The following is a 23,718-nucleotide window of genomic DNA, read 5'->3' as shown; positions in this document are numbered from 1 at the left end:
GATCAGATATCAACATATGATAGTTCCAAACTCCAAATCTAGAAAACCTAGACGACGGAATCGCCTCACCAGCTCCGATAAGATTTCACGCTCTATCACTAAACAAAACCAGTACGAAACTCTCACACAGTGAAATATAAAGGAAAGTTTGCGGCAGTTTACCTGTAGTTTATAAGTTTGCCCTGTTACAAGAGGGCCGACACTGAACTTCGTATCGGATACGTTTTCATACCAGAGACCCAGCGCGCCATCGTTCCCATCATCAACATATACATCCATGGTCAAGTTATACTCAACCTCCTCCCACTCCAACTCAATGTGGGTCCTGACAGTACGTCCCATACAGGGAAAATGTCCATTAGAAAGTGCATCGTATCTAGTGCTCACCGCGACACATTAGATGGCCACATTCGTATGATCTGTAGCTGTTGTCCTCCGCTGACCACCACTCCCAGAGATGATTCCCCCGGCCCTGCTCCCGTCACTGCTCGTACTCTCAGGACATAGTCTTGGCCAGTCTCGAGGACATCCTTTCTGAAGTGCATACACGTCATGGGTTCATCACAACTCGTGTTACCCTATGAAGGTAGTCTCCCACGGTTGGTGATCGAAGACCCAATCGTTTTGTGCAGCAGTCCAGTTGACCGTCGCCTCACTCAGTGGTGTATCATAAGAGCTCACAAGGACCTGGAATGCCTTCACAGATGTTCCTCCCTCATCCCGGGGATATTTCCATCTGAATCAGTGAGTGCCAAAATCAAACCACCTCAAAATAACGACGCACCTCAACTCCTTCGGTCCGGTCGACACGACCTCAGTCGGTGGACCACTAAGCTCAGCAGCAACAGTCTCTAGCGGCGGAGACCGGGTACTCTCGGAAGCTGCTGATAAGGCGGTCAGCCAATACGTATAGGAGACGCCGGCCTCCAAACTGCAAGAACGGGCTCATTCCAGTGCTAGGGGTGCCCCCCCACCTGAGGTGTGTGTAGCTCAATTGATCGCCAAGGCCCAAGCCGTCATAGACTAGGCTGACCTCTCCGTAATCACCACGCTGAGCATAAACACGATACCCGTCAGCTCCTGTGACCTGATCAGGGGACATATCAAAAGCGCAGCATGACGAGCTACCTCATCCCATCGCAAAGTTACAGCAGTCCTCGACAGCGGCGGATAGTCTCTTGTAGGAGCAGCAGGGGTAGGTGGAGGCGTAGCTATAAAGCATCACTGTGACCAACTTAAGAAATGTCTAGATCTCACTGCATAGGGCCAACAGAGGCTCTGATGCATAAGAATAGTCCAAGTCGTCGATGCCATTCATCGCCACAACTCTGTAGCTGTAGTATTTACCATAAATCAAACCCCCTATCGAGCCTCTATCGGTGAAGTTGACCTCTCGCATCGATACCTACCACAATCTGCCCTATCATTCTAGCCTGGACAAGAACTCGTACGGAGCCAATGAGCTGCCAGTCAGAGGGGTCCGATTCGGATGCTCTAAGTAGCTTATAACCGGTCAAAGGGGAACCACCATCATCCAGTGGTGGATCCCATTCGAAGGCTATCCATGCTGGGCTGGTCAGGCAATCAGCACCACGAAGCCTAATACGAGTTATTCATTTCCGGGAGATGCACACATGGGACCACCGTGGGATGCTAGTTGGACCCGGGATACGCCCACAAGGCCGGTTGAGGTTCTCGCTCACTGGCCCGTCACCAGCCACAGAGGTTGCATATACCTAGTACAGCGAGGGAAGGGTACCAATCTCGAACGTGGCATCACCCTGAAGTCATAGTAGGTGCCGCTGGTGCACGGAGTGAGTGTATAAGAAAGATTCGTCATGTCTGAGGGGAAATTGATATCGGGAAACCTACTGCGCATTTTGGTCATACCCGAGACCCTCGTTTGGCCGTCTACCAAAACCGTGTAAGAAACAGGTGTCAGTGAACTGTTCACGGCGTCCCACTTCACAGTGATGCGGTTCTCTGAATTACCCCCACCTACAACTATTGGCTGACTCGGAAGGTCACTTAGCCGCCTTGAGGCCGTGCCATCACTGATGGCCAATTCTTCACCATCTGGCTCATCACTAGTGGCGACTACCGTTTTGTCCACTCGAGGGGCTGGTAGCGATAGCAGTAGGGGAGGGGACTGGATCAGTGATGATGACGACAGTGAAGTCGCCTTTCGGTTGCGACCAACGGTCTTGGTCTTATTGTGAGTAGACCTATCACTCTTGGACCGGAGGGTTCTCGTAGGCGCCTGGACTTTATTCACATCAAGACGTCTCCGTGCTATTATCGAAGTTGCGTTCGTGACATTCAATTGGCGGGGGAAATCCGCAAGAAGATAAGGAGAGTGAAAAAGATAGTCGGAGGGAAGTGGCTGCAGCGGCGGCGCACTGCCATTGGCCCACAGCAGAGTCGCCGAATCGCCTCCTTTCAAGCCGTATAAATGTACCTTGTTGCATATTAGAATCACCGTTATCAGGAATAGAACCGAGGACCTCACCTGTATTGGGTACAGGATTCCCCCCTTGAGTGAGACGGTTGCATTAATAGCATCAACGGTGTAATTGAAGTAAATACGAGTGACAAGAACTCGTGAAGGAGCATCCACACCAAGTGTGTAGTCGCCATCTTCAGCAGGCATCACATAGCCATCCCAGATGATCGAAGCGAACCCCCATTCTGACGGCACTTCAAAGCTATGAGCAGCAGGCCCTGGCAATGGGTATCTCCACTAGAACAAGGGGAACTCGTTGGGATAACACAGCTGAGCTCACCAGAGTCGGACGGTGCAGATCTTCTGGCCATGGTGTATCCCATACTCGAAGATAGAGACCTCCACGCTGAAGCACGTAGCACCAAAGTTGATATACTCCATTTGACGGAAACGCTTCCGGGCTCAAAGGTAGGTCAAAGCGGGCGATGGTCGAATCGAGTTGAATCTGAGGACGTTGATAGTTCCCCTTGATACGAACGTACGCTCACTGGCCCGATTCGTTTCCTGTAGAATTGTGAACGAGTGTCACCCACGCCAATTTCCCCTAGTCTCGCGGGATAATCAGCAGTACACATCATAGCCACAGTAAGATCGCCCACCAGCCTATTGCCATAGATGTCCTCATACCACAGGCCGAGTTTCTGAGGTGGATCTTCATCCTTTCGGTATGCATCTGGCCACACGTGCCCTGTGCTCGGACTGTACACACTGAATGATGCATTCAGAGCAGCCCCCTCGGGTGCAGCAGGATGGGGCCTCACTGTAACTGTGAAGGACTCAGCCGTCCCCACCATAACCAAGTCATTGTTGACTCGGCATTGGATGCGAAGTACCCCACTTATAATCGGTGTATAGCGACAGGCCCAGAGTTGGGTTGTGTTCGTGAACACACATTCGATCGGAACAACGTGAGAGCTCCCATTACTGGATACCAAACACTCTACGGAGTCCCCCTCGGCCCAGTCAAGACGTGGATTCTGTAGTCTGTCGTATAGTGTGATGTGAAAGGAGGCTTCCCTCGCGACAGTTGCTTCAACAGAACCGTCTCCAGACACGACACTCAGTGGCCCGTAGCCACTCGAGGGTCCGACCACCACCTCCATTGGCGAGCCACTGATGTCTTCTCCGTCCAAGGTGACTACCAGAATGCTCGAGAATGATGTGACCTTCGCTGAACTCAGGAAATCTGAGTCATCAGGCTGCAGTGCACGCATCCTCGCGCTGCTCAAGTAAGGTCGCACTGATGCTCTATAAGCTCCCGATACACTTGGATGGACTGTCCAGCTGATCGTAGCGTCTGGGTCGCCACTTATATAAGCATCGAGACGATCAGTTAGATTTTCCCTCCAAGAGGTGGTGAGAGCATACCCCCACGCATCTCGTGGGATGAGAGTGAAGTTGTTCTCGGTCGAAGCAAGTAACAGTCCTAGATCCGCAACTGTCGACTGATTGGCCACTGGAGGGCCGGCATCAATGATAACCGTTAGAGGACTTGGTCCGTGATGAACCGTGCCGTTGATATACCGCACAGGCAGCCCATGATGCAACTCCGATGCATTGATCTAGCAAAGGTGAGTGCAACCCAAAGGGCGGCTCGATCGACGTGACTCCATAACCCCACCTCCCTCCAGTCGGCCACTACCGTGGCGTTATTGGAGTGATAACGGTGAAGGAATTGAAGCTTAGCATGTCCCTCGAAATGGATGTATGTCAAGACGCATGGGAACGGCCGGTAGACGTTGTGCACCAGTGGATTCATCGTTGCGTTGCAACTGGTCAGCGAGCCACACTGTGTCCCTGCAATTCAGAGCCATAGAGTTCTAGATCATGTTCTCTATGATCTCACCATTCAATTGGAGAGTAACTTCAGCGCCTACGTTCGTATGAACTGCGAACTCATGCGTGCCGCCTATCAATGGTTCTATTGGTTGAGGTAATAACCAGAAGTGCCAAACAATGCTCCATCTGAGTGCCGCCAACAATGCCTCTACCTGGAAGACTTAGAAAAGTTTTCAAGGAGATTCACCTGGAAATTGGCGCGCCGGGATGGACAAGTGACATCACGGGTAGGTCCAAGCTAACACTCTCGTCAATTCTGGTGTACCTGATTTGCATCTCGAAGGTGTTTGTACGAGCTGGCGAGAGATAGGCTCCTCCCAGCCGCGGTTACATCAGTTCCTCATCAAGGTTATAAGCCGATTGGAAGGCATCTATCATCGCACTGTCACCACCTCCGGGAGTAGAATAAACAGTCACTAGTGAGCCCCCAGGGACTACTTGTGTGACCTGAAGAACATGATAAACTAGACCATCGCTATACATCACGAGAATTCATTATTAGTATGGTACTATATCACCAAAGTAATAGAGATATGGGCAGGAGTATTCAGAATACATTAGCTGGGTTACAATGGCAGGGGTAGGTATGAGTATACGTTATCATATTTGGAACCGGTGTACGTAACCAACCACATGTATACCAGAGGCGAGGATCGAACTCGCGATCTTCTGCGTGTAAGGCAGACGTCATAACCACTAGACTACCCCGGCAATATGGAAACTTCTAACCTTGCTGGGCAAGCCAAAGAAAAAGCATAATTACTCACCACAACTTCCCATAAGCCTGCCCTTTGCGGACGGAGTGTTTCATTAGTGACAGCAGACGTGTTATCCCGTCTGTTGGTGTACCTGACGAAGGCCAGACGAAACGTGGAGCTCTTATGGTCGCAATTTCAAGCATACACGCCAGCCGATGTGTTATATTGGAGCCATGATGATATTCGACTGGAGCCACCCGCGTCAGTTAACCGTGAAGGGCCTGAGAAACCCGACAGTGCGAAGCGGATGAAATCGAATATCAAAACCCGGTGAGATCATAGTGAGGCACCTTACCATCCATCGTAACTAAATAATGCTGACCATTCGCCGCAGGATGGGACACTAAGTGGCCATAGGCATCCCGAGGAGTGCAAGTGACAATGAAGTCCTCGCCTGCTCGAGGTGGGAGGATCTGTTCGACCTCATGTAAAGTGACAATATTTCCTCCAATCGATCCCACTGTGTTGGCTGGGACTTCACAATCCGATCCCAATGGTGAGGGTGTTGATGGGTGAAAGGTTAGCAGATCGTCCGGTGCGCCCACCACCTACATACGATCATCGGCGTTGAGGGTGTCTAATGCGGGTGTGGCTGATTTCGATACACGGTGAACTTCTCATACCGAACGCATGGATGTTTTAAATGGCCCACCAAAGGATGCCCAAAGAAGAGCTCACTTCCTCGCAGACGTCTGAGTCGACCGGAAGACTCTCCTCGCTTTGCGTTCTACAACCAATCCCCACGAACACTCGAAGTCTATCGATTTCCCGAGCTAAAGAGAAGCCGAATCACATCATCTTCAAAGAATAGCAGCTGTCACAATGAGAGCCCGTCCGCTCGCTAACGAGATTATCAGAAGAGCATGGCTACCTGCAACTGGGTACTCTACCATTACGGTCACACTGCCATTGCTATTGATGACTTCATCTTCCATCCAAACACTTCCGATACGAGCTCTCACCTGGACATGGGCAATGCTCAGCGAAGCGAAGCTATCAAAAGTTACCTTAACACGTGAGGCGAAAGGTATGCTTTCTGATATATACTCTTCGCGATCAACAACAACATTGCCGGCTGAGTCACGAAGTGTCACGAGCGCTTCATATGGCCCTCCGCCCGCCACCTGACCAATGAGATGCAACGGCCATTCCGGCGTAGAACTCAGGGAACTCACTAAATTGCTTTGGTACGTAAGGCAATAGAAGCACTCTACCGTAGAGTGGAAGCCTCGAGGTATCGAAGGACGAACTGTGATCAAGTGGGGACCTGAAGATGATTAAACTGAGCGAAGCGTCGATCAACCAAACATAACTTACCTTGGACTAGTTCTTGTCGACAATCACACACACCTGGCCGCCCCTGATCGGTATTGCAAGGCTCTGGCCCGTAGCATTGACTTCCGATGGGTGCATCGCCCATCACAACACTAGCCGGCAAACCATCGACATCTACACTGAGTTCTTCTGATGTACCAGCTACCGTTGGAATAATACTGCAGAAGAACTGTCCATCACCAACGTAGGAACATGGCTTATCAGAGACCCCAACTGGTGTCCTGATCCGGATGGTCACAGATTGTCCCGTATCAACAGACAGGATGTTGCCATAGCGATCTCGGAGTAGCACAGCGAGGGTGATGTTGGTCACGTTGGCCAATATAGGGCTCGTCCAAAGATGGTGGAGATCCGCATGCTGGATGATGCTCATAGGACCGTAAGCCTCTGTCTCTGGTAGACCCCACGCATACCAGCCATAGTTCTCACGCGCCTCAATGGTGTCTAGCACTCCAGAGCGAGCAATATCCGGACTAGAAACCATAGGGCCTCGGATACGCGTCTCATTGATTGATACCATCCAAACGCTCGGCCCGGCTCTGTACGATGTGAAGGCCAGACGAATCAAGCTCAAGTTAGAGTCGACTGACTCCACCACAGGCTGAATTGACACTGGAAACTTAGTGGATAAATAAAGAAAGTCCTCGAGAAACTCAAAATCGCCACAACTGGTACGCCAATCGCTCCACGTAAAGTTGTCACAGGAAGTGGTATTAGCCGGCGAGCTTGGCAGTTGTGGGTGTAGATTCAAACGGTCGTGAGGAGACAGCCAGGTGAGGACCGCTTCAAGGTGACGTTTGGGGTCCAGGCTCTCGACTGAAGCAGGGTTTCCTACAGCATCGCGAAGGATCAAGTCGATGTAGGACCGTATACCAACTTGGAACTGCGTAGTTGCCGTCCCGTTGGCAACGACTTGGAATGCCGATACCGTTCCTCTCTGGATGTCTATAGCGAAGGGAGAACCTTCAACATGGAGACCGTTCACCGTGACACTCAAGTTGTGTTGGCCACATCCTACCAATACCACATGGACCACGTAAACACCATTTCCTCCACTGCCCATGGTAACCATCGGCTCACCCATAACGCCTAGAGGATGGGTCTGGCAATAACTGTCGGGGTTCGTTGGTGTGAGTGAGGCCAGAACCACAGTGTCGGAGTAGAAGGTGTCGCAGTCGTTACCAATCACATCACGGGTCTGCACATACAGTGTAGTTTTTTGAGATGCAATCGGACGGGTCAACTCGTTGCCATCAGCTTTGACGACGCTTTTAGGGCCATAAGGCTTACCAGGACCAACCACAATAGGAAAAGGTGCATCCTCGAGATACGCACCACGGTGAAGATACCTACCATTGAGGTTAGGGTGGCCTATAGGGAGTAGAACGAATAATCACTTGCTGCTAACAACCTCCTTTCCCTGCCATACACTGCTACTCCACAGCAACCTGATAGAAGCCGTGTCCGTACGCTCTCGATAGTCGACTTGGATCGGATAGAGCTCGCCAGTTCTTAGAGCGATGCTGTTCGGATGGCCATTCAAATAGGACACGTCAATTTTCTCGGACAATGCCTGCCGCAAGAGTGGATGGTGAAAGCCTTGAGGGTCCATGGACTCTCACGGTCTTATCGACGATAACCTCCTTGCCGTCCTCGAACCATCGCTCCGCTATAAGGATGCCGTCGAGCCAAATACGGCAGTTGTCATTAGCATCAGCAATCTCACAGTAAAAGGTGTACGTATCGTTGTAAGCCGCCTCAATGAAACCAGTCCACCTTAGAGGGAAAGCTGCAAGATGAAGAGAGTCCAGTACGGCCCCACCTTACGGACACGAAGTCGGGAGACCAACGCGCCACTGATCCCGCTTCCCAGTTGAAGTCGATAACAGGATCTACTCTCGATTCTATGGGCGAACCCAAGTAGATCGAGTTATCCCAGTAGTTTCCAAACAGACCATACTGCCATAGGGCTTGCAAGATGAGGGAATAATTACCAGGACGGTAACCTGAAAGACGAAGCAATCCGATGACCATCCAACATAGTAATAGACCTACCAGTAATTGTTACGTCATACTGTCCATTGCCCAAGTCGGTGGCTCGTATTGGCCGCCACCACGAGGGTGTTTCCGTAGTATCATAGCGTGGTGACGTCCACCTAGCAATGGACAATCTGAGGATTGATACATTTGAATCCCCACTGCACCTTGGATTGGCCTCAGAAACAGGCTCGCATAACGCCTTGGCTACATCCACTTCACAGACGGGCTCGAGATACGCGACGAACATACGACCTGAGAAGGGACCCAGGGTAGCCCCATAAGAAGGAGGAGGAGAAGAAACCCACCTGATAGACAGGTAGAATCTTCACTAATCAAGCAGTTACCACCAAGGTACTCCAGTGCCCCTGTTATCGGGTGGACACCCTATTAAAAATAGGCCTTTGACAGAGACATGTGGGTAACTCACTTGTATGCGAAGTTGATGATCGGCGACTCCAGCACTGAGTTGTAGGGGGAAGGTGTATGAGCTCCCAGTGAGGTAGCTCGGATCGCCTCCGATCTCGCTCTGGACAGTATAGAACGCCTCCAGCTGCCTAGATGTTCCAACTGTATTGCTCGCATAGAGACGGAAGCTGTAGGTGACGTAGGGCCTACCATACAAAATGGTGCGGGGGTGTTCATCGAGATAGTAAGCACAACTTCATCAATACTGCACATAAAACTTCTGGGCCACCGTTCGAGACTATACAAAGACAGTCTCGCGAGAAAGGAGGCAGAACGAAGGTAATATCGTGTTTCATGACGGAGCCCACCCCCTTAGTGTAGGGTAATATGCACATAATATCAACTACATGTGTTGGTGAGAATATGAAAATTCTGAGGAAATTTTAGAGAGATTCTTATTGATTTCTGTACACTTCTTGCCTAATTCGTATGTAAAGTTCTGAATAAGGAACTCCTGAACTCAGCTGAGAAAAGCGAACATATATTCCAACACTGACTTTAGCTCGGTGACTAAGTACTCTCTCACGGTAGGGTACCCCGTCCCATCATAGAGCAAGCCGTAGTCCCCAATGACGCCTTCCTTCATATACCTTTTGGAATAATGCAATCACCGAGCTGAGCATTGTCTATACAGTCTGTATGTGTGTATCGGGTTGCCACCATCATCTGGCTGGTCCCAGCTCAGCAACACTGAATCAATGCCCACACGGGTTCGATTCACTTCCATGGTGCCCCATAGCGGCACCGACGATGCAAAGAAGCTCACTTCATAACTATCCGGGCTGTATCTGTTCAGGCCCCTTATACGTCTACCGACCGCACTGAGGCTTACAATGGGGTGAATCCATCATCGTCCAACCCTATCGCGCGAGCCCGCATCAAACACAGCGCGTTGATCGGGAGGCCTCCTACTGTGTATTCGATATTCGACTGGCCCGTATACCTCGATCGGACCACTCAGGACGGCAAGGGAGGCAATGAGTGTAGAAAGCCTTACACGGTCCGGAAGATGGCACCACCGTCGCAATCATTGGATAGGACTTCAACTTGGACAGCGTATGTCGGCAATGGTGGTGTTATTATCGTTATCTTACCTAGTGACAATAGTCAAGCCGCGATGGACTCTCACGAGCCCGGCTAAGCCAATGACGAACTATAGGCGATACGAAGTCCCTGTAATTCTTTCATTGCAAAGTGTGGTAGTCCGCCCCCATCTGACCAGGAGAGGAGACCACGAGCCGTGGGGGCTCAGGAGCAGCTGGCCATATGGCGCCCATCACTGTAGATAAGCCAACGACGGTAAAATATGTTCGCATGCCTGGTCTTAAAAATGATGAAAATACTGCCTAGTTGATCGGTGCACTGAGCCGGCTGGTGAGACTTCTCAACGCCAACTATGTCACTGATGCCTCTTAGGACGTCTGATCGATCCGTTTCATCTGGTCTGAGCATACTCATTACACAATGCCCTACACAATCAATAGAAGACGGTATTGAGCATTTACATGCATGCATGATGAATTAGCAGTTACATGTAGTCGATAAGGATGCCGTTGGCAGGTCAACACAAGCTTCTGTGACTCCGACCTCTGCGCTGATGTCTCCAGGTGCTCTGGTCCGATCCGAGGAGCCTTCAGTGTGTGTCCTTTCGAATTCTCCGACAAGTTCTTCTTCACTCACACGACCACCCGTATCGTAAATTCGTCTCTGAGTCGATGGTCCAATCGAGACGGGTCAGGTGAAGGGTCACCTCCCAAGACCAGGGACTCGGCAATTCATTGGGCATGCCAACTCGGAATACTTTCAGCTCGTCTGTGGCATAAAGGTAAACCTCTCTGAGGAAACGCATGAACCTGAACAATGAAGTACTCAGCAGACGATTGTACTAGACGGCTGAGGGCATGATTCGTAGGAACATTTTCCTCTGTCAACTATTGTAATCTTTGAGAATCCCAATTATTCGAGGCGCGAATCTCAACTTGAACTTTGTTTGCACCAGGCGTGGCAGCAGATTGGTCTCACCCCAAGCCATGGTTCATATGTTTCAAGTGCGCAATCTCATGGAAGAGTATTGCCATTAAGGTTGAGTCAGAGAGCATACGGTCTCCAAGCTCCGGATTGCTCATCGATCGGATACGGACTCTAATATGATTCAAGTATCTGCCAGGAGCACCGCGTCTATGGCGCGGTAAGAAACCCCCACCTCGGCGTGGCCTCGACCTTCTCAACATCGATAGGAGCATTACTGCCAACTGCTTCGCTCCGCCTTTCTCGTATGGTACTCTAACAGCATTCGCAGTCTACATAGAAGGCTTCAGTTAGAGCTTCTCGCCTTGCCACGTTCATCGACTTCCTCTTGTTGTTTTGGCTTCTTAGATACTTCTCGAATGGTGACCCCAGCCTTCTTGGCGTCTGGTGGCTGCTCCGACAGATGTGAGTAACTGTCCGATTGATGCGACTTATTCGATTTCACTCGACGTTCTTATCAAACAATATGGGTGTTGTGTACTCGGCAAAGTAGGGAGGGTTTTATATGCCAACTCTCGCTACCAATTCGACCAAAGAGACATTGTCGCTGCTCGGCTCCGTCAGAGTATCTCACCGTAGATTGAAACGTTTTGCTATAGGTGATGCCACGAAAGTGTTCAGGTGGTGGAGCTTGAGAACGACGCTGTGCCTAAGCATGCACTCCCCTCAAAGCTATTTCAACAGTTCTTGCCGTCACAATGCACCTCCAACTTGCTGACCTGTTCTGTAGAGGAACCTTCCGGCCATCTGCTGTTTTCGTGAACGCGAAAGTGAAATAGAGGTGTGACAAGGCGGCTGCCTTCGCTATAGCCACCTAAGGCCACCGATTTCCCAGGCGACCTCATATAGGGGCGAGAGAGTTGCTGAGCCCCACCTCCTCTTCGGCCAGTCGCTTCCGCCTCTCGATAGCTTCAGCAGAGATGCGTGCCGCAACAGGTATAGGGGGTAGAGACAAAGTCCTCCGTCCTTTTACTGGTGACAATATAGTAATAGGCTCTGCACTGGACTTCCTTGCTACAGCTTGATCACTCTCTAGACTATGCCGTGTTATTGCCCGAGCATCGACTACTTGAGGGTCCTACCGAGTAGAGTTTACGATATTTCAAATCAGCCTAATTACACTAACAGGGGATCGACCACGGTGGTCTCCACCACCCGAGAACTTTGGCACCGGCGGCTTCGGAACGAAATGAGAGTCTTCACTAACATCATCGCGATGCCGTGATCTGGTGACAGTGCCACGACGAAGAGGTAGCTCTGGGCGTCTTCGTGGCAGTGGAGACAACTCCAGCGGCCCACAGAGACCAATTGTTTTCCTCCTTCGGCTGCCCCCAATCGGCTGTGACATCGAACGGGACTTCGTACCAGTATCTTCTTGCATTCTCTTCTGGTCGCTCAAGCTCGTAGCAGCAGACGCAACCTTCAACGGAGGCAACTGAAGCACTCTGATGTAACGTGGTTCTCTCGTAGTTATCTCCATACCAGTACAACAGGCTTCTGCGGAACTTCTCTCTTCTGGAAGACCACGGGTTTAGCAGAAACAAACAAGTCGGGGAGAACAACCGACATCAACTCATGCCGGTTCGGAACAAGAAGACTATAGTTCCAAGACTTATCACAAGAAGCAGATTACGACAAGAATAGAGAAGAGAAGTTGTTTTGACGAAGCCCAGAATCTGAGGCATTTCCCAGTAACAGGAAGGTGAATATCGTTTACTGTATTCGTGCTGCTCTACTATCTGTGATTCCAACGCGAGACGACGACCATCAACAATCACAAAAGAGCCTCGGACCATCATTGCTCTTATTTCACAGACTTCACCACCAAACCAGTGCCAGTGGTATTCCGTGACGAGTTCGAAGCACACCGCGTTTTGGCCAGTGTTCGATAATCCGATGAGTTGATATGCTCAGATCATATCATCCCAACCTATGCATCCATGATGACGGTCAGGACACAGTGTATGTGACACACCAACGAGTGCAGAGGAGCCAAAAGTCCTCATCGAGGTGGTTTCAAAGTGGTAAGGAAGCCTCACTACTGTGGTATAAACGACTTCCAAGCAAAACTAGAAATTCGGGGATTAATTTTCCACCCCAATCTGTTATTCTCATCTGAGAACGGGAAAGTCACCTTTTTTGGAACTTGAACTCGGAAGTTGAGGCTCCCCGATTGGCCCCTTTAGTCATAGAGATGATGCATGAATCATTCGTATATTGTCAAGCCATTATCACTGGCACTAGTTCACTGTATGACCAACACAAACCATCCACATGAAAGTTTACTAAGTCAAATAGCCTTTGTAATAATTTTTATGTCTACCTCTTGAAATTGAATGAAGATATTGATCGAATGAAAAGGAAAACCATCGTAACTCTCAATTAGTGTTCAAAAAAATACTGACTGCGTATCTTGAGTAATCGGTTGGTAGGTAATTGTGGAAGATCCGCAATAGAGAGTCCGAATGGGACTGTCCGATCATGAGTTCTCAAAAGGACCATAGACACATGGTTCCCTAAGCCAAATAATCTTCGTGATAACTCTTATCCCTAACTCTTGAAATTGGATAACCATACTGATCGAATGAAAAGAATAAACCATCGTAACTCTCAATTAGCGTTCAAAAAGATAGTCACTGCGTATCTTGAGTAATCGGTTAGTAGAGAATTGTGGAAGATCCGCAATAGAGAGTCCGAGTCGGACTGTTCGTTCATGAGTTCTCAAAAGGACCATGAACACATGGTTCCCTTTGCCGGTCCCATACGGTATCTGAAACAAACGGAGCCGTCCTCCTTTGCGCAAATCTGAAGGGGACAAGCTACGTATCCAGAGAAATCAGAGTAGAACTTACACCGTCGTAGCCTGAACAGTCAAGAAGGCAGCGACCCAAGACGCACTTGATATGGACACTGGCACTCTTAGGAGCCGGAGGACAATCCGAGGCTTGTGCGCATGGCTTAGCGCAGATCGCGTAGCAAGTACTATAACCGCCCTACATGAGAAGTTTTATGCGCGCAATCAACTGAGCAGCCTACGGTAAGGGCGAATAGGTCCTGGTTGTTCGGGCACTCACAGCTCCCGACAAATTTTTCTCCGGAGCAAGTGCAACCTGTGGGTTTGCCGTAGTATGGCAGATTTGTGTTCCCTACTAGTCCATCCATATCTGACATGAGTATATAGTAATAACTACAGGATCGCAAATTAACCATTTGAAATGATTCCCTCACTAATATCCTGGCCCTTGCCCATGCTCTCGTTATAAAACCTAATCGAACAATCACTTCGAGTTCAATCAAGAAGCCGTAGCTCTTCTTACTGTTCAGGGATTTCCACGCTGCCCAAGGCAATGAACGAAGAGATCAGGAGAGTGAAGGAGAACATGACGTATATCACGCAAATACGCTATAGCAACGACTCACTGACTATTTGCTCCCATTTTATGCTAAGGCGCTAACTCTAGGGAGTCTCCATCAACGATCTATGGTACTGCACTTACATTTCAAATTGGAGCGGATAGCAACGCGAATATCGTTGATGTTCGCTCCCGAGCCTCCTGTCGCTCCTTCGCTTCAACAAGACCTGGTATCAGCTGGAGAGGTTAGACCCGAGCGCACAGTGGAGCTTGGTGTAAGCCCTACACTGTAGGGTATCTGCTTTGTCAAAAGCCTCACTATATTGATCATGATCACATCATATGCGTACTCTATGGGTGGGGGAGGATTCGGATGTGCGCGTTCACAGAATTCGTGAATTGCAATTCACACAGAGGCGACCTGTTTACAGTATGAGCGGAAAATAAAGAAGCTAAATTCGAACGGGCGGTGTGGATTGGCTGGTTCTCCGTGTACAGTGTACTCGGGGAATTCTACGTCAACGACTAGGTCCTAGAGTGTGGTTGTGATTGAAGTTCTGTGACCTGAGATTGATTTCGGAAAGCTTGAATTCACGTGGTAATGTGTGCGTTCATGGCATGCCTATCCTAGAATAGCTCCATGTGATAGCTCTAACTACCGGGATTCCCAGTATGGGAGTCTGGCCCTGTCTAAACGCGATACTTGTAACTAGAAACTCGCAAGAATGCTCTTTGCTGCCTCATGATTCATGGGCCATGAATATTCTACCTACAGCTCCCGCGTCTGACTGGCAAATGTTTGGCTGCGCACATCGTGAGCAGCCAACCTTCGGCCACAGCGCAACCGCTGCGCACAGCAGCCTGCTGTGCAGAGAAGGGTGTAGCCAGAACGGACGTATCGGAAACGTCCCAATCCCCCGACTTACCTGTTTGTGGTATTCGCTCACCCTAGAGACTTGTTGTATGCTACTCACTACAGGTTAGCACGTGCGTCCTAGATGTTCATGGCGTTCGTAGTGTTTTACAACACTGTAACGGTGCTACTTCGTCGTTGTGGGTCACTAGGGAAGTGACTCCGGCAGCAGTGTTATTGTGTTGGGTAGAGCGGCTCTAATAGAGCCTCGATCCCACGTCACAGATCTACACCTTTTCCCGTGCAAGTTTGACAAGTGAGCGGACAAGAATGACAATGTCACTATCAAGAGTGACAATGAGAATCCAAGTATGTCACAATTCAATTCTGTTACAATCAAGTTTGACTTTGAGAATTCAAGTATGTCATAATCGAGATATGTTACAATCAAGATTGACAATGAAAATCCAAGTTTGTCACTTTTCTATTTTGTAGCAACCAAGATTGACAATGAGAATTCATGTTTGACACCGGCAAAATATATTACAATCAAGAATGACAATATTCCACACGAGTTTGACAATACGCACACAAGTTTGACAATACACGTCCAAGTTTGACACTTCGACTCGATATGTTGACATACGGTTTAAACTGATTGCCCACTTGAAAAATCACACGCATTACATAGTAAGGAGGCTCCCGAGTCATCGAGAGCTCTATGTAAACTTGAGATGACATCGAAAGAATTCAAAAAGCGACCCCTTGACTCCCTTTGTTCCCAAGTATCCGATAGCCTATACACGGCTCCTATCTTGTCAGTGGTAAGCTTTTACATAGCATCATCACACATTCCTCGCAGCATATCTTCCCGGTACGGGTATAAGAACATGTGTTGCTCTTCAGCTCTATGCCTATCTGTTATCGGGTCCCTCTCACTCAGCTTCTCCTTGATATAGGCTTTGATCACTTCAATGTCAAACTTGGATGTGTATTGTCAAACTTGTGTGCGTATTGTCAAACTCGTGTGGAATATTGTCATTCTTGATTGTAATATATTCTGCCAGTGTCAAACATGAATTCTCACGGTCAAACTTGGTTGCTACAAAATATAAAAGTGACAAACTTGGATTCTCATTGTCAATCTTGATTGCAACAAATTTAGATTGTGACAAACTTGGATTCTCATTGTCAATGTTGGTTGTTACAAGATAGAAAAGTGACAAACTTGGATTCTCATTGTCACTCTTGATGGTAACATTGTCATTCTTGTCTGCTCACTTGTCAAACTTGCACGGGAAAAGGTGTAGATGTGGGACAGCTACCTCTCCTGAGTGCGGCTGTGGAGCCGCTGTGAGGGATGCTCGCCGTTACCTTCAATCATGTCCGTATCTTACCACGGCTAGTGAGAAGGTCCCTGGCGGCTTTACATCTAATTTGTATCGGGTGGTGGCGGATTTGAAGCGGCGTAAGCCCTTCAATCGACTGTGCCTTGCTGTCATGCAGTGCTTCGACGCAAGTGCCCCCGGTCAACAATTGATAACTTTGTATGTCCTGTAAAAAACCGGGAAGTCCCCCTGCACACTAGCCGTCCAGGCTACCCAAGAAGTGAAGCAGCCGTCGAGGCTGCGGCCAAGAAGAAAGAAGGCCCCCAAGACCTCCCCATTGGCAAATGGCGTGAAGCCGGCGCCTTTGACTAGATGGACGTCGCTATGTACCATGTGCTGCTCGTCAATAACGAGCATTATGATACATGAGTACGGGCTCCGGCCAGAAGATTAAACTTGAGCCGGAAACCCATACGCCGGGCCACCAATTCACAAGGTTGAGGGCGGCTCGAGTTCGGCCTCCGAACGACCTTCGAACGATCTCAATACCAGCACAACAGGCTTCTGCGGAGCTTCTCTCTTCTGGAAGACCACGGGTTTAGCAGAAGCAAACAAGTCGGGGAGAACAACCGACATCAATTCATGCCGGGTCGAAAGAAAAGACTCAAGTTCCAAGAATTATCACAAGAATCTGATCACGACATGAATCTAATCGAAAAAAGAATTCTCCATATTTAGTCGAGCCCCAGAATCTGAATCATTCTCCAATGCAAGAAAAGTGAATATCGGCCGCTGCTTCACTATCTGTCATCCCAATGGTAGAGTTCGCCACATGACGACTATCAGCAATCATGAGATATAGGCGTCTCGAGAGCATCATCGCCCACACTCACGAACTTCACCAAACAAGTGTCAGTGGTATTCCGAGGTGAGCTCAAAAACGCAGTGTTTTGGCCAATGTTCGATAGTTCGTGCAGTTGATATGCTCAGATCGTTTCATCTCAACCTCATGACGATAACGACACAGTGTGTGTGACACCAACCAGTGCAGAGGAGCAGCCAAAAGTCATCACCTCGGCAACCCCAAAATGGCTTTTGCATTTCAGCCTGCCTCGCAAACGGAACGAATTGACAACTAGAAAACAAGATGGCGAAATACTCTGCTAATCAGAATTGTAAGTGTGGTGATAAATATCATGATACGTTATCAACAGCAATCGCAATGCTTGACAGTTTCGAATACCAATGCTGTGTACGTGTCAATAGGAGGTACGCCCAAAAACACGTCAGTCAAAAGTGAGAAGAGCTCAGCTTTATTGTATTCTGATACTTGTGGCGACGTCTTGGGTTAGTTTGATTTAAACTCGTGTAGTCAGGTCTCCTACAATTCACCTGGGCTGTGTGGATAATGATCCACAATTCGTGAAGAGGCTTGAATGCGCCCACCCAGAGGAACTCATCTCCAGACTCCAGGGCCTAGAATACGCATATGCCATATTGGTGACGATGATGCAGTATTATACCAATGATATATGATAAGGCCTTCGTCTGAGCAGATGTCTAGGAAAACAAGTCTCACTGTATGCTTGAGTAACTCCTCCAGCTAATGTCGGGAGCTAATAGGTCCTCCAGCTAATAGGAGACGCCGAACATCAATTGTATCGGCACCGTTTTGGCATATAGGAAATACACAGGGCCTAGGAGGGGAATTCGCAGAAGCACAGGATATCAATGGAGTTGCTCCGTGAGTACCAACATTGTTACACGTGCGAGGAAGCTAAAGATAGCGGTAGAAGACGCGCACGCGCTCGTGCAGTCCGTACGTCCATAGGCAGCACCCTCTCTGAGGCTGGCTGTCTGTTTCTTTTTCTCTGAGGAGAATAAGTGATGCCTCGGTTCTGGGGAGGCTGTTGTTCCAGGTAGTGTAAATGTCAATAATATAGCATATTTGAATACTCCCAATTGTTGCAATCCCAACCCCTTGAGATCTATTATAGTACAAGTCTTGTCAACAACACACGCCGGCAGATTATCTGCTATCGGCTCTTCACCCTTTTGAACAATACTATCAGCTATTGAAATAGCTATTGAAATAGCTATTGAAATAGCTATTGAATAGCGTGAAATAGCTCAGCTATTTCACTATTTTCACTAGCAGCTATTATAGCTGCTAAGAAGATAAGACCTTGGCGAGGTTTAGCTGATTATCGCTCGTTCATAGAGTTTAAAAATCAAGTTGGTTATATTCTCGAGGACTCAGTTAACTCAGATTCGCCTACGTACTTCAAAGTATCTCATTGAATCTACCCTATGGTTGACGGACCGTCATTCATAGGTATAGGATAAGCAATGGTTACTCTTCCTCCACACATTCTTCAACTGAAAATCAATACTCCGGTCATCCTCCTTCGAAAACTGGATCCAAGAAACGGACATTGTAATGGAACCAGATACATTGTTCGGCAATTCATTGGTCATCCTGTGAAACTCACCCAAGTTACGGTTCTCGGTGGCCCTTACGCCGGACACATTCTGTTGGTACCGAGAGTATGTAACACCGACAGATACAGATCTGCCTTTCTCAATTAAACGTAGGCAATTCCCTCTACGCCCTTCGCTTTGTTGTACTATAAACAAAGCTCAAGGTCTGGGGAAAGTAGGTATATATCTCCCTCAACCGCCATTTTCTCATGAGCACCTGTATGTAGCAGCATCGAGGGTTGGCACTCCACGAGATTTGGAATTCGCTGTGGATCAAAGTTTTTATAGTCAGACGAATGTCGTCTTTCCTGAAATTTTAACATGAATTTAAATATGATTATTCACTTATTATTTGCTGTCGCTGCCGGTGTGTATCTCATTGTCCCTGTGGTGAGAGAGAGAGACGTTTAACAAAAATCTCCACATAAGCAGTACCTGAGGATACAGTATCTCACTACATTCCAACATCTCGTGCAACATCACTCTTACATTACGTTCCTCAATCCACTTACCATGGCTCGCAAATACATACAATTCACTGCGTCATGCTTGCCAATAGTAAAATAGCTTTGCTAATATATTAGAAGCGGTTCGATCTCACTCAGTGAGAGCGCAGTCTGCGCTCTGCTTGGTTGAAGGCTGTTATCATATAGTGGATGTTTCCTCAGTTGTCAGGTAATATCTCTTTCGAACGTAAACTACAATCAAGACCACCACTCCCCGTACGGTACTGCAACCACTATGGGCTATCACCATATACGATTTTACCATTGCATTACTATGTAATACTGTTGTAAAAAATAAAATAAAACAAAACAAAAATAAATGAAAAAATAGAGCGTTGAAAAAAGAGAAAATATATATGAATGACGAAATAAAAAAATTAAACTACAACATAAAATGGAAAACAAGCACTACTAACTACCAATATGTACAACACGGATGATTTCCGACTTCACTATTCGAATATCATGTAAAAGTGGTGTACAAGAAAAGAGAAAAAGAAAAGAGAAAAAGAAAAAAGAAAAAAAGAAAAAATGAATAAAGAAAAAAAGCAAAAGAAAACATAAGCAAAAACAAAAAACAAAATATAACAAAATGGACAATTGACAATTTAAAGAAATAAAAGAAAAATACAATAATAGAAAAAAGTACTTTACAATCTGATGAAGTACATTGGTATGATGGTACTACGATTATTCATTTGTTATCATTATTTCTTTCCTTCTTCTCATTGCACGGATGCGGTCCGACAAAGCCTACCATTGCGGCGAAGACCGAAACACCTCTCACAGCATGACGACTACTCCCATCGTAAAGACTATCAGCAACAACAGTACACGTACGCAAGGAAGCGATCCCTACCACAACGACAACCACTCATGAGGAGTACAAACAGGCAACACCATCACCAAGACCACCAACAACAACGACGACGACACTGACCACCACGAGAACAAACAGAGACAGAAAGTCGAAAATTACCACAACATCGACCGCAACCATAATTACTCCCAGTATCGCTCAAACAGCGAGCTCACCTGCTGCACTGCTATCACCATACCCACCTCAAGCACAACAACCCTAATTACAACAAGCATGTCATCAAGCCTTATCATCGGAACAAACAAAACCCTAAAACATAATCACCACTACCACTTTAACAACGAGCATTATTCATTATGACCTTACTTTCTGGCGGTGCTGCATGGGTTGTAGTGGTCGTGCAAATTGCAGTCGTTGACAACGACTCGTTGTTGTCGCTACTCCGATTTCGGTTGCATGACCATAATGACGGTGGTCATCATGATTAAAAACACGGTATTATACTAATACTAATAGTATTATACTATTACTCATTACATACCATCTCGAGTTCAGTCAGAATCTCAGTCTCATTTCTTAGTATGAAAATCATTTAACAGCGCTTTACTCTCTAAACATTTCATACACACAACACATATGTACAGTATACTTCTACTCAACCAAGACCTCCGACTACTGTTACTCCACGCTGTGGAGTCCACACTAAACTTCCGAAACCAAGCGATTGCTTTCCTACCAGAACTGCACGGAATGCACGACAATATTCCCCGCCGTAGGGGCTAAGCGACGAGATCTGCTAGTTATGGCAGTTTCTAACACTATGATGTAACTGTCAGTATCACTCTATCATCATTTCAGCATTCATATGCCTTATTCTTAACTGACGCGTGGTTACGCACCCGCGTCAACCCTCTTCCCTACATATTGAGTTCAACAACAGTGACCTCAGTACAATCTTCCACACTCTGCCCGTTTCGTCATCTACCTCGGGTGCGAGCGACCTTCCCAAATGTTAACCTTGGGTTAGCACCGGATATGATACCTTGGGGCTTATCGGATATCCTGACCTACATTTGATACTGCCATATAAAGTGTGCAGACGTTGATGATTTTATGAGTATGATTGTAGATAGAATCTCTGGAGTTCCCTGATGGTTAACGACAATGTCAGTGTGGGGTGACCATGATCATTGAAAATCCAATGTTGTTGGCAGTAGCTGTTGGTGTTAGTCAGAGAGGATCAATAGCGATTCTCGGGTGGTATCTTATGTTCATCTTGGTAAGATTCAAACCATGTCCGCAAACGGCATGGTATCCTTACCCGTCTATGTAGCCGATGCATTCGTTTCAAGTGGCAGTAACAACAACTTCACTGGCAACCCCGCAGGAGTTGTGGTACTCCCACCGGGCCTATCGCTAAGGGAAGAGGTAGCAATGAGCCGTGAGTAGTCTTGTACATAGGAAGTCGGCTAGGAATGTATAGAAACCAATGAGAACTCCTCAAAATGTTTATAATGTCACCGACACATGTAGTTGCGTATTTTCCCACACTGGCCGTGCCAGGCGTACCGAGCCATAGCTGCCGAATTACGGCACTCTGAGACTGCTTTCCTCAGCCCTATATCTACGGGAAGATATGCACTTAGATGGTTCACCCCGACGTAGGACCAACACTGGTGGAATGTTCGTACTATATAACACTGTTAGGAATGAAGTCCCCCTGTGCGGCCACGCTACTCTAGCAGGGGCTCGCTGCTTGGATGTAACTCACCTTCCTCTCAATCGCCATGCATGGTTATGGTAGGACTTGAACGCCTCCACTGGGGAGGACACGCCCGAGAGGTACGTGTTTGAGACGGCTTCAGGAGAACTGGTGAGGAGGAGGCAACTGCTATGACAGTTTGGGGTGGTGACACTGTTAGGTGGTGACACTGTTAGGTGGTGACACGCGACGCCAGAGTTGATGTACAGGGCTTGTATTGGCTTGAATTCCCAAGGAACCCTCCGGAAGACATCTGGCAGCCCGACAGCTCCCCACGATGGGCCTATGATATCATTTCGGGTCTAGGTCTGCCGATGGACCAGGTTGCTATCTCGAGAGTAGTATGGTGCGGTTGTTGTTATGGTTGATAATAGGTAACGGAGGTTGCTGTGTCGTACAAGGCGAAGAAGCTGTTGGTGATCTGTCGAGGCATAGAAGGAATCAAGACGCTTCAACCGGTAGCTCTCCCGAGGCTGAGGCGGCTCGAGCTTGTGCATCAGGATGAGAGGACGCTATATAATTCACATAGGGATGATATTATACGAGGAGTTAGCGTTATGTGCTACCTCGAACAGCGACAGGAGATGACTACATTAGTGTACTCGAGGTGAGTAAAGGGATTATATTATTCTCTGATTATATGGTCATGGTATGGCCCCGTTTATATGGGAGATGGGATGGGAGATATAATATATTAGGATGGTCTTTATAGTAATAGGAATATTAGGATGGTCTTTATAGTAATAGGAATATTAGGATGGTCTTTATAGTAATAGGAATATTAGGATGGTCTTTATAGTAATAGGAATATTAGGATGGTCTTTATAGTAATAGGAATATTAGGATGGTCTTTATAGTAATAGGAATATTAGGATGGTCTTTATAGTAATAGGAATATTAGGATGGTCTTTATAGTAATAGGAATATTAGGATGGTCTTTATAGTAATAGGAATATTAGGATGGTCTTTATAGTAATAGGAATATTAAGATGGTCTTTATAGTAATAGGAATATTAGGATGATCTCTATAGTAATAGGAATATTAGGATGATCTCTATAGTAATAGGAATATTAGGATGGTCTTTATAGTAATAGGAATATTAGGATGATCTCTATAGTAATAGGAATATTAGGATGATCTCTATAGTAATAGGAATATTAGGATGATCTCTATAGTAATAGGAATATTAGGATGGTCTTTATAGTAATAGGAATACTTTTAATATTCAAAGTTAGATATTTTGCACCATGGAATGGCATTCCTGAAGACCCAGTGAACGGCAGCAGTCACACTGTCATTGCCCCTTACATCAGTTCAGTCACCGGCACTAAGGGGTAGGATGGCAACACAGTTGGGTACTTTCCTCTCCTCGTCTTTAGGTGCTTATTGGAATGCACAATGTTGTCATCGAGGGGAGGCCAGCTGATAGTCCGGGACACTCTAGATGTGGTGAATATAGCAGGCCGGTGCTCTGTGGTAGGACAGGGGTGCGAATTTCGAGGGGATTGAAGTTTGATATGATTTTAGCAAGATGATGATGATAATAATATGAAGTGGCAGCCTACCGCGCGCCCAGAGCGTGACAGTGAAATATGAAATATTGTCGATTTATTTTAACTATCGTCGCCTATCTCAAGAGCCACTGA

General features: G+C 47.4%; 4 protein-coding genes and 1 non-coding gene across 8 annotated transcripts in view; 1 reads left to right on the top strand and 4 right to left on the bottom strand.

Moving 5' to 3' along the window:
• The window catches only part of Pmar_PMAR007220 (hypothetical protein), a gene marked incomplete at both ends in the record, with an annotated part of 3,321 nt that extends 437 nt beyond the window's left edge, over window positions 1–2,884 (bottom strand). Inside the window, 14 exons of the mRNA XM_002766078.1 lie at window positions 163–325; window positions 388–534; window positions 578–736; window positions 785–931; window positions 975–1,087; window positions 1,129–1,211; window positions 1,258–1,405; window positions 1,452–1,599; window positions 1,645–1,736; window positions 1,781–1,842; window positions 1,873–1,983; window positions 2,401–2,458; window positions 2,510–2,705; window positions 2,784–2,884. Of these exons, the coding sequence (XP_002766124.1) occupies window positions 163–325; window positions 388–534; window positions 578–736; window positions 785–931; window positions 975–1,087; window positions 1,129–1,211; window positions 1,258–1,405; window positions 1,452–1,599; window positions 1,645–1,736; window positions 1,781–1,842; window positions 1,873–1,983; window positions 2,401–2,458; window positions 2,510–2,705; window positions 2,784–2,884 (1,728 nt within the window). The remainder of the gene's footprint in view (window positions 1–162; window positions 326–387; window positions 535–577; window positions 737–784; window positions 932–974; window positions 1,088–1,128; window positions 1,212–1,257; window positions 1,406–1,451; window positions 1,600–1,644; window positions 1,737–1,780; window positions 1,843–1,872; window positions 1,984–2,400; window positions 2,459–2,509; window positions 2,706–2,783) is intronic.
• A 2,096-nt stretch (window positions 2,885–4,980) lies between these two features.
• Window positions 4,981–5,053, bottom strand: Pmar_PMAR007219. The gene has a single exon. It is a non-coding gene; the product is annotated as a tRNA-Val (tRNA).
• A 1,302-nt stretch (window positions 5,054–6,355) lies between these two features.
• On the bottom strand, window positions 6,356–9,526 carry Pmar_PMAR007218 (hypothetical protein; the record flags this gene model as incomplete). The annotated part of the gene is made up of 9 exons (XM_002766077.1): window positions 6,356–7,784; window positions 7,833–8,008; window positions 8,058–8,211; window positions 8,258–8,441; window positions 8,491–8,591; window positions 8,640–8,727; window positions 8,781–8,859; window positions 8,903–9,086; window positions 9,438–9,526. The coding sequence occupies 9 exons, from the start codon at window positions 9,524–9,526 to the stop codon at window positions 6,356–6,358; spliced, it is 2,484 nt and encodes an 827-aa protein (XP_002766123.1).
• A 3,718-nt stretch (window positions 9,527–13,244) lies between these two features.
• Window positions 13,245–14,472, bottom strand: Pmar_PMAR007217 (hypothetical protein). Of its 4 annotated transcripts, none has more exons than XM_002766075.1 (5): window positions 14,286–14,383; window positions 14,176–14,234; window positions 14,005–14,132; window positions 13,821–13,961; window positions 13,245–13,773 (listed from the first exon to the last, which is right to left on the bottom strand). In XM_002766075.1, exons 1-5 carry the CDS (start codon window positions 14,348–14,350, stop codon window positions 13,690–13,692), a joined length of 477 nt encoding a protein of 158 aa, XP_002766121.1. In that variant the 5' UTR covers window positions 14,351–14,383; the 3' UTR covers window positions 13,245–13,689. The 4 variants fall into 4 exon arrangements, with proteins under 4 accessions (XP_002766121.1, XP_002766120.1, XP_002766119.1 ...); XM_002766074.1 differs by having other exon boundaries at window positions 13,246–13,738; window positions 13,867–13,961; window positions 14,286–14,378; XM_002766073.1 differs by having other exon boundaries at window positions 13,246–13,738; window positions 14,286–14,350.
• Window positions 14,473–21,602: 7,130 nt separating this feature from the next.
• Window positions 21,603–23,410, top strand: Pmar_PMAR007216 (phenazine biosynthesis protein, putative; the record flags this gene model as incomplete). Its single annotated transcript, XM_002766072.1, has 7 exons — window positions 21,603–21,737; window positions 21,873–21,970; window positions 22,017–22,071; window positions 22,114–22,182; window positions 22,248–22,409; window positions 22,446–22,678; window positions 23,308–23,410. 7 exons carry the CDS (start codon window positions 21,603–21,605, stop codon window positions 23,408–23,410), a joined length of 855 nt encoding a protein of 284 aa, XP_002766118.1.
• Between the last annotated feature and the right edge of the window lie 308 nt (window positions 23,411–23,718).

The sequence above is a fragment of the Perkinsus marinus genome (assembly GCF_000006405.1).
Source record: "Perkinsus marinus ATCC 50983 genomic scaffold scf_1104296973710, whole genome shotgun sequence".
Lineage (NCBI taxonomy): Eukaryota > Perkinsozoa > Perkinsida > Perkinsidae > Perkinsus > Perkinsus marinus.
This window is presented reverse-complemented; position numbering and strand designations above follow the sequence as displayed.

Coding starts and splice junctions, on each gene's coding strand:
- Pmar_PMAR007217 (XM_002766075.1), bottom strand. CDS start 14,350: ATGTTCTCCTTCACTCTCCTGATCTCTTCGTTCATTGCCTTGGGCAGC. Junction 14,235..14,285: donor AGCGTGGAAATCCCTGAACA/GTAAGAAGAGCT, acceptor TTGTTCGATTAG/GTTTTATAACGAGAGCATGG. Junction 14,133..14,175: donor TGAGGGAATCATTTCAAATG/GTTAATTTGCGA, acceptor TACTCATGTCAG/ATATGGATGGACTAGTAGGG.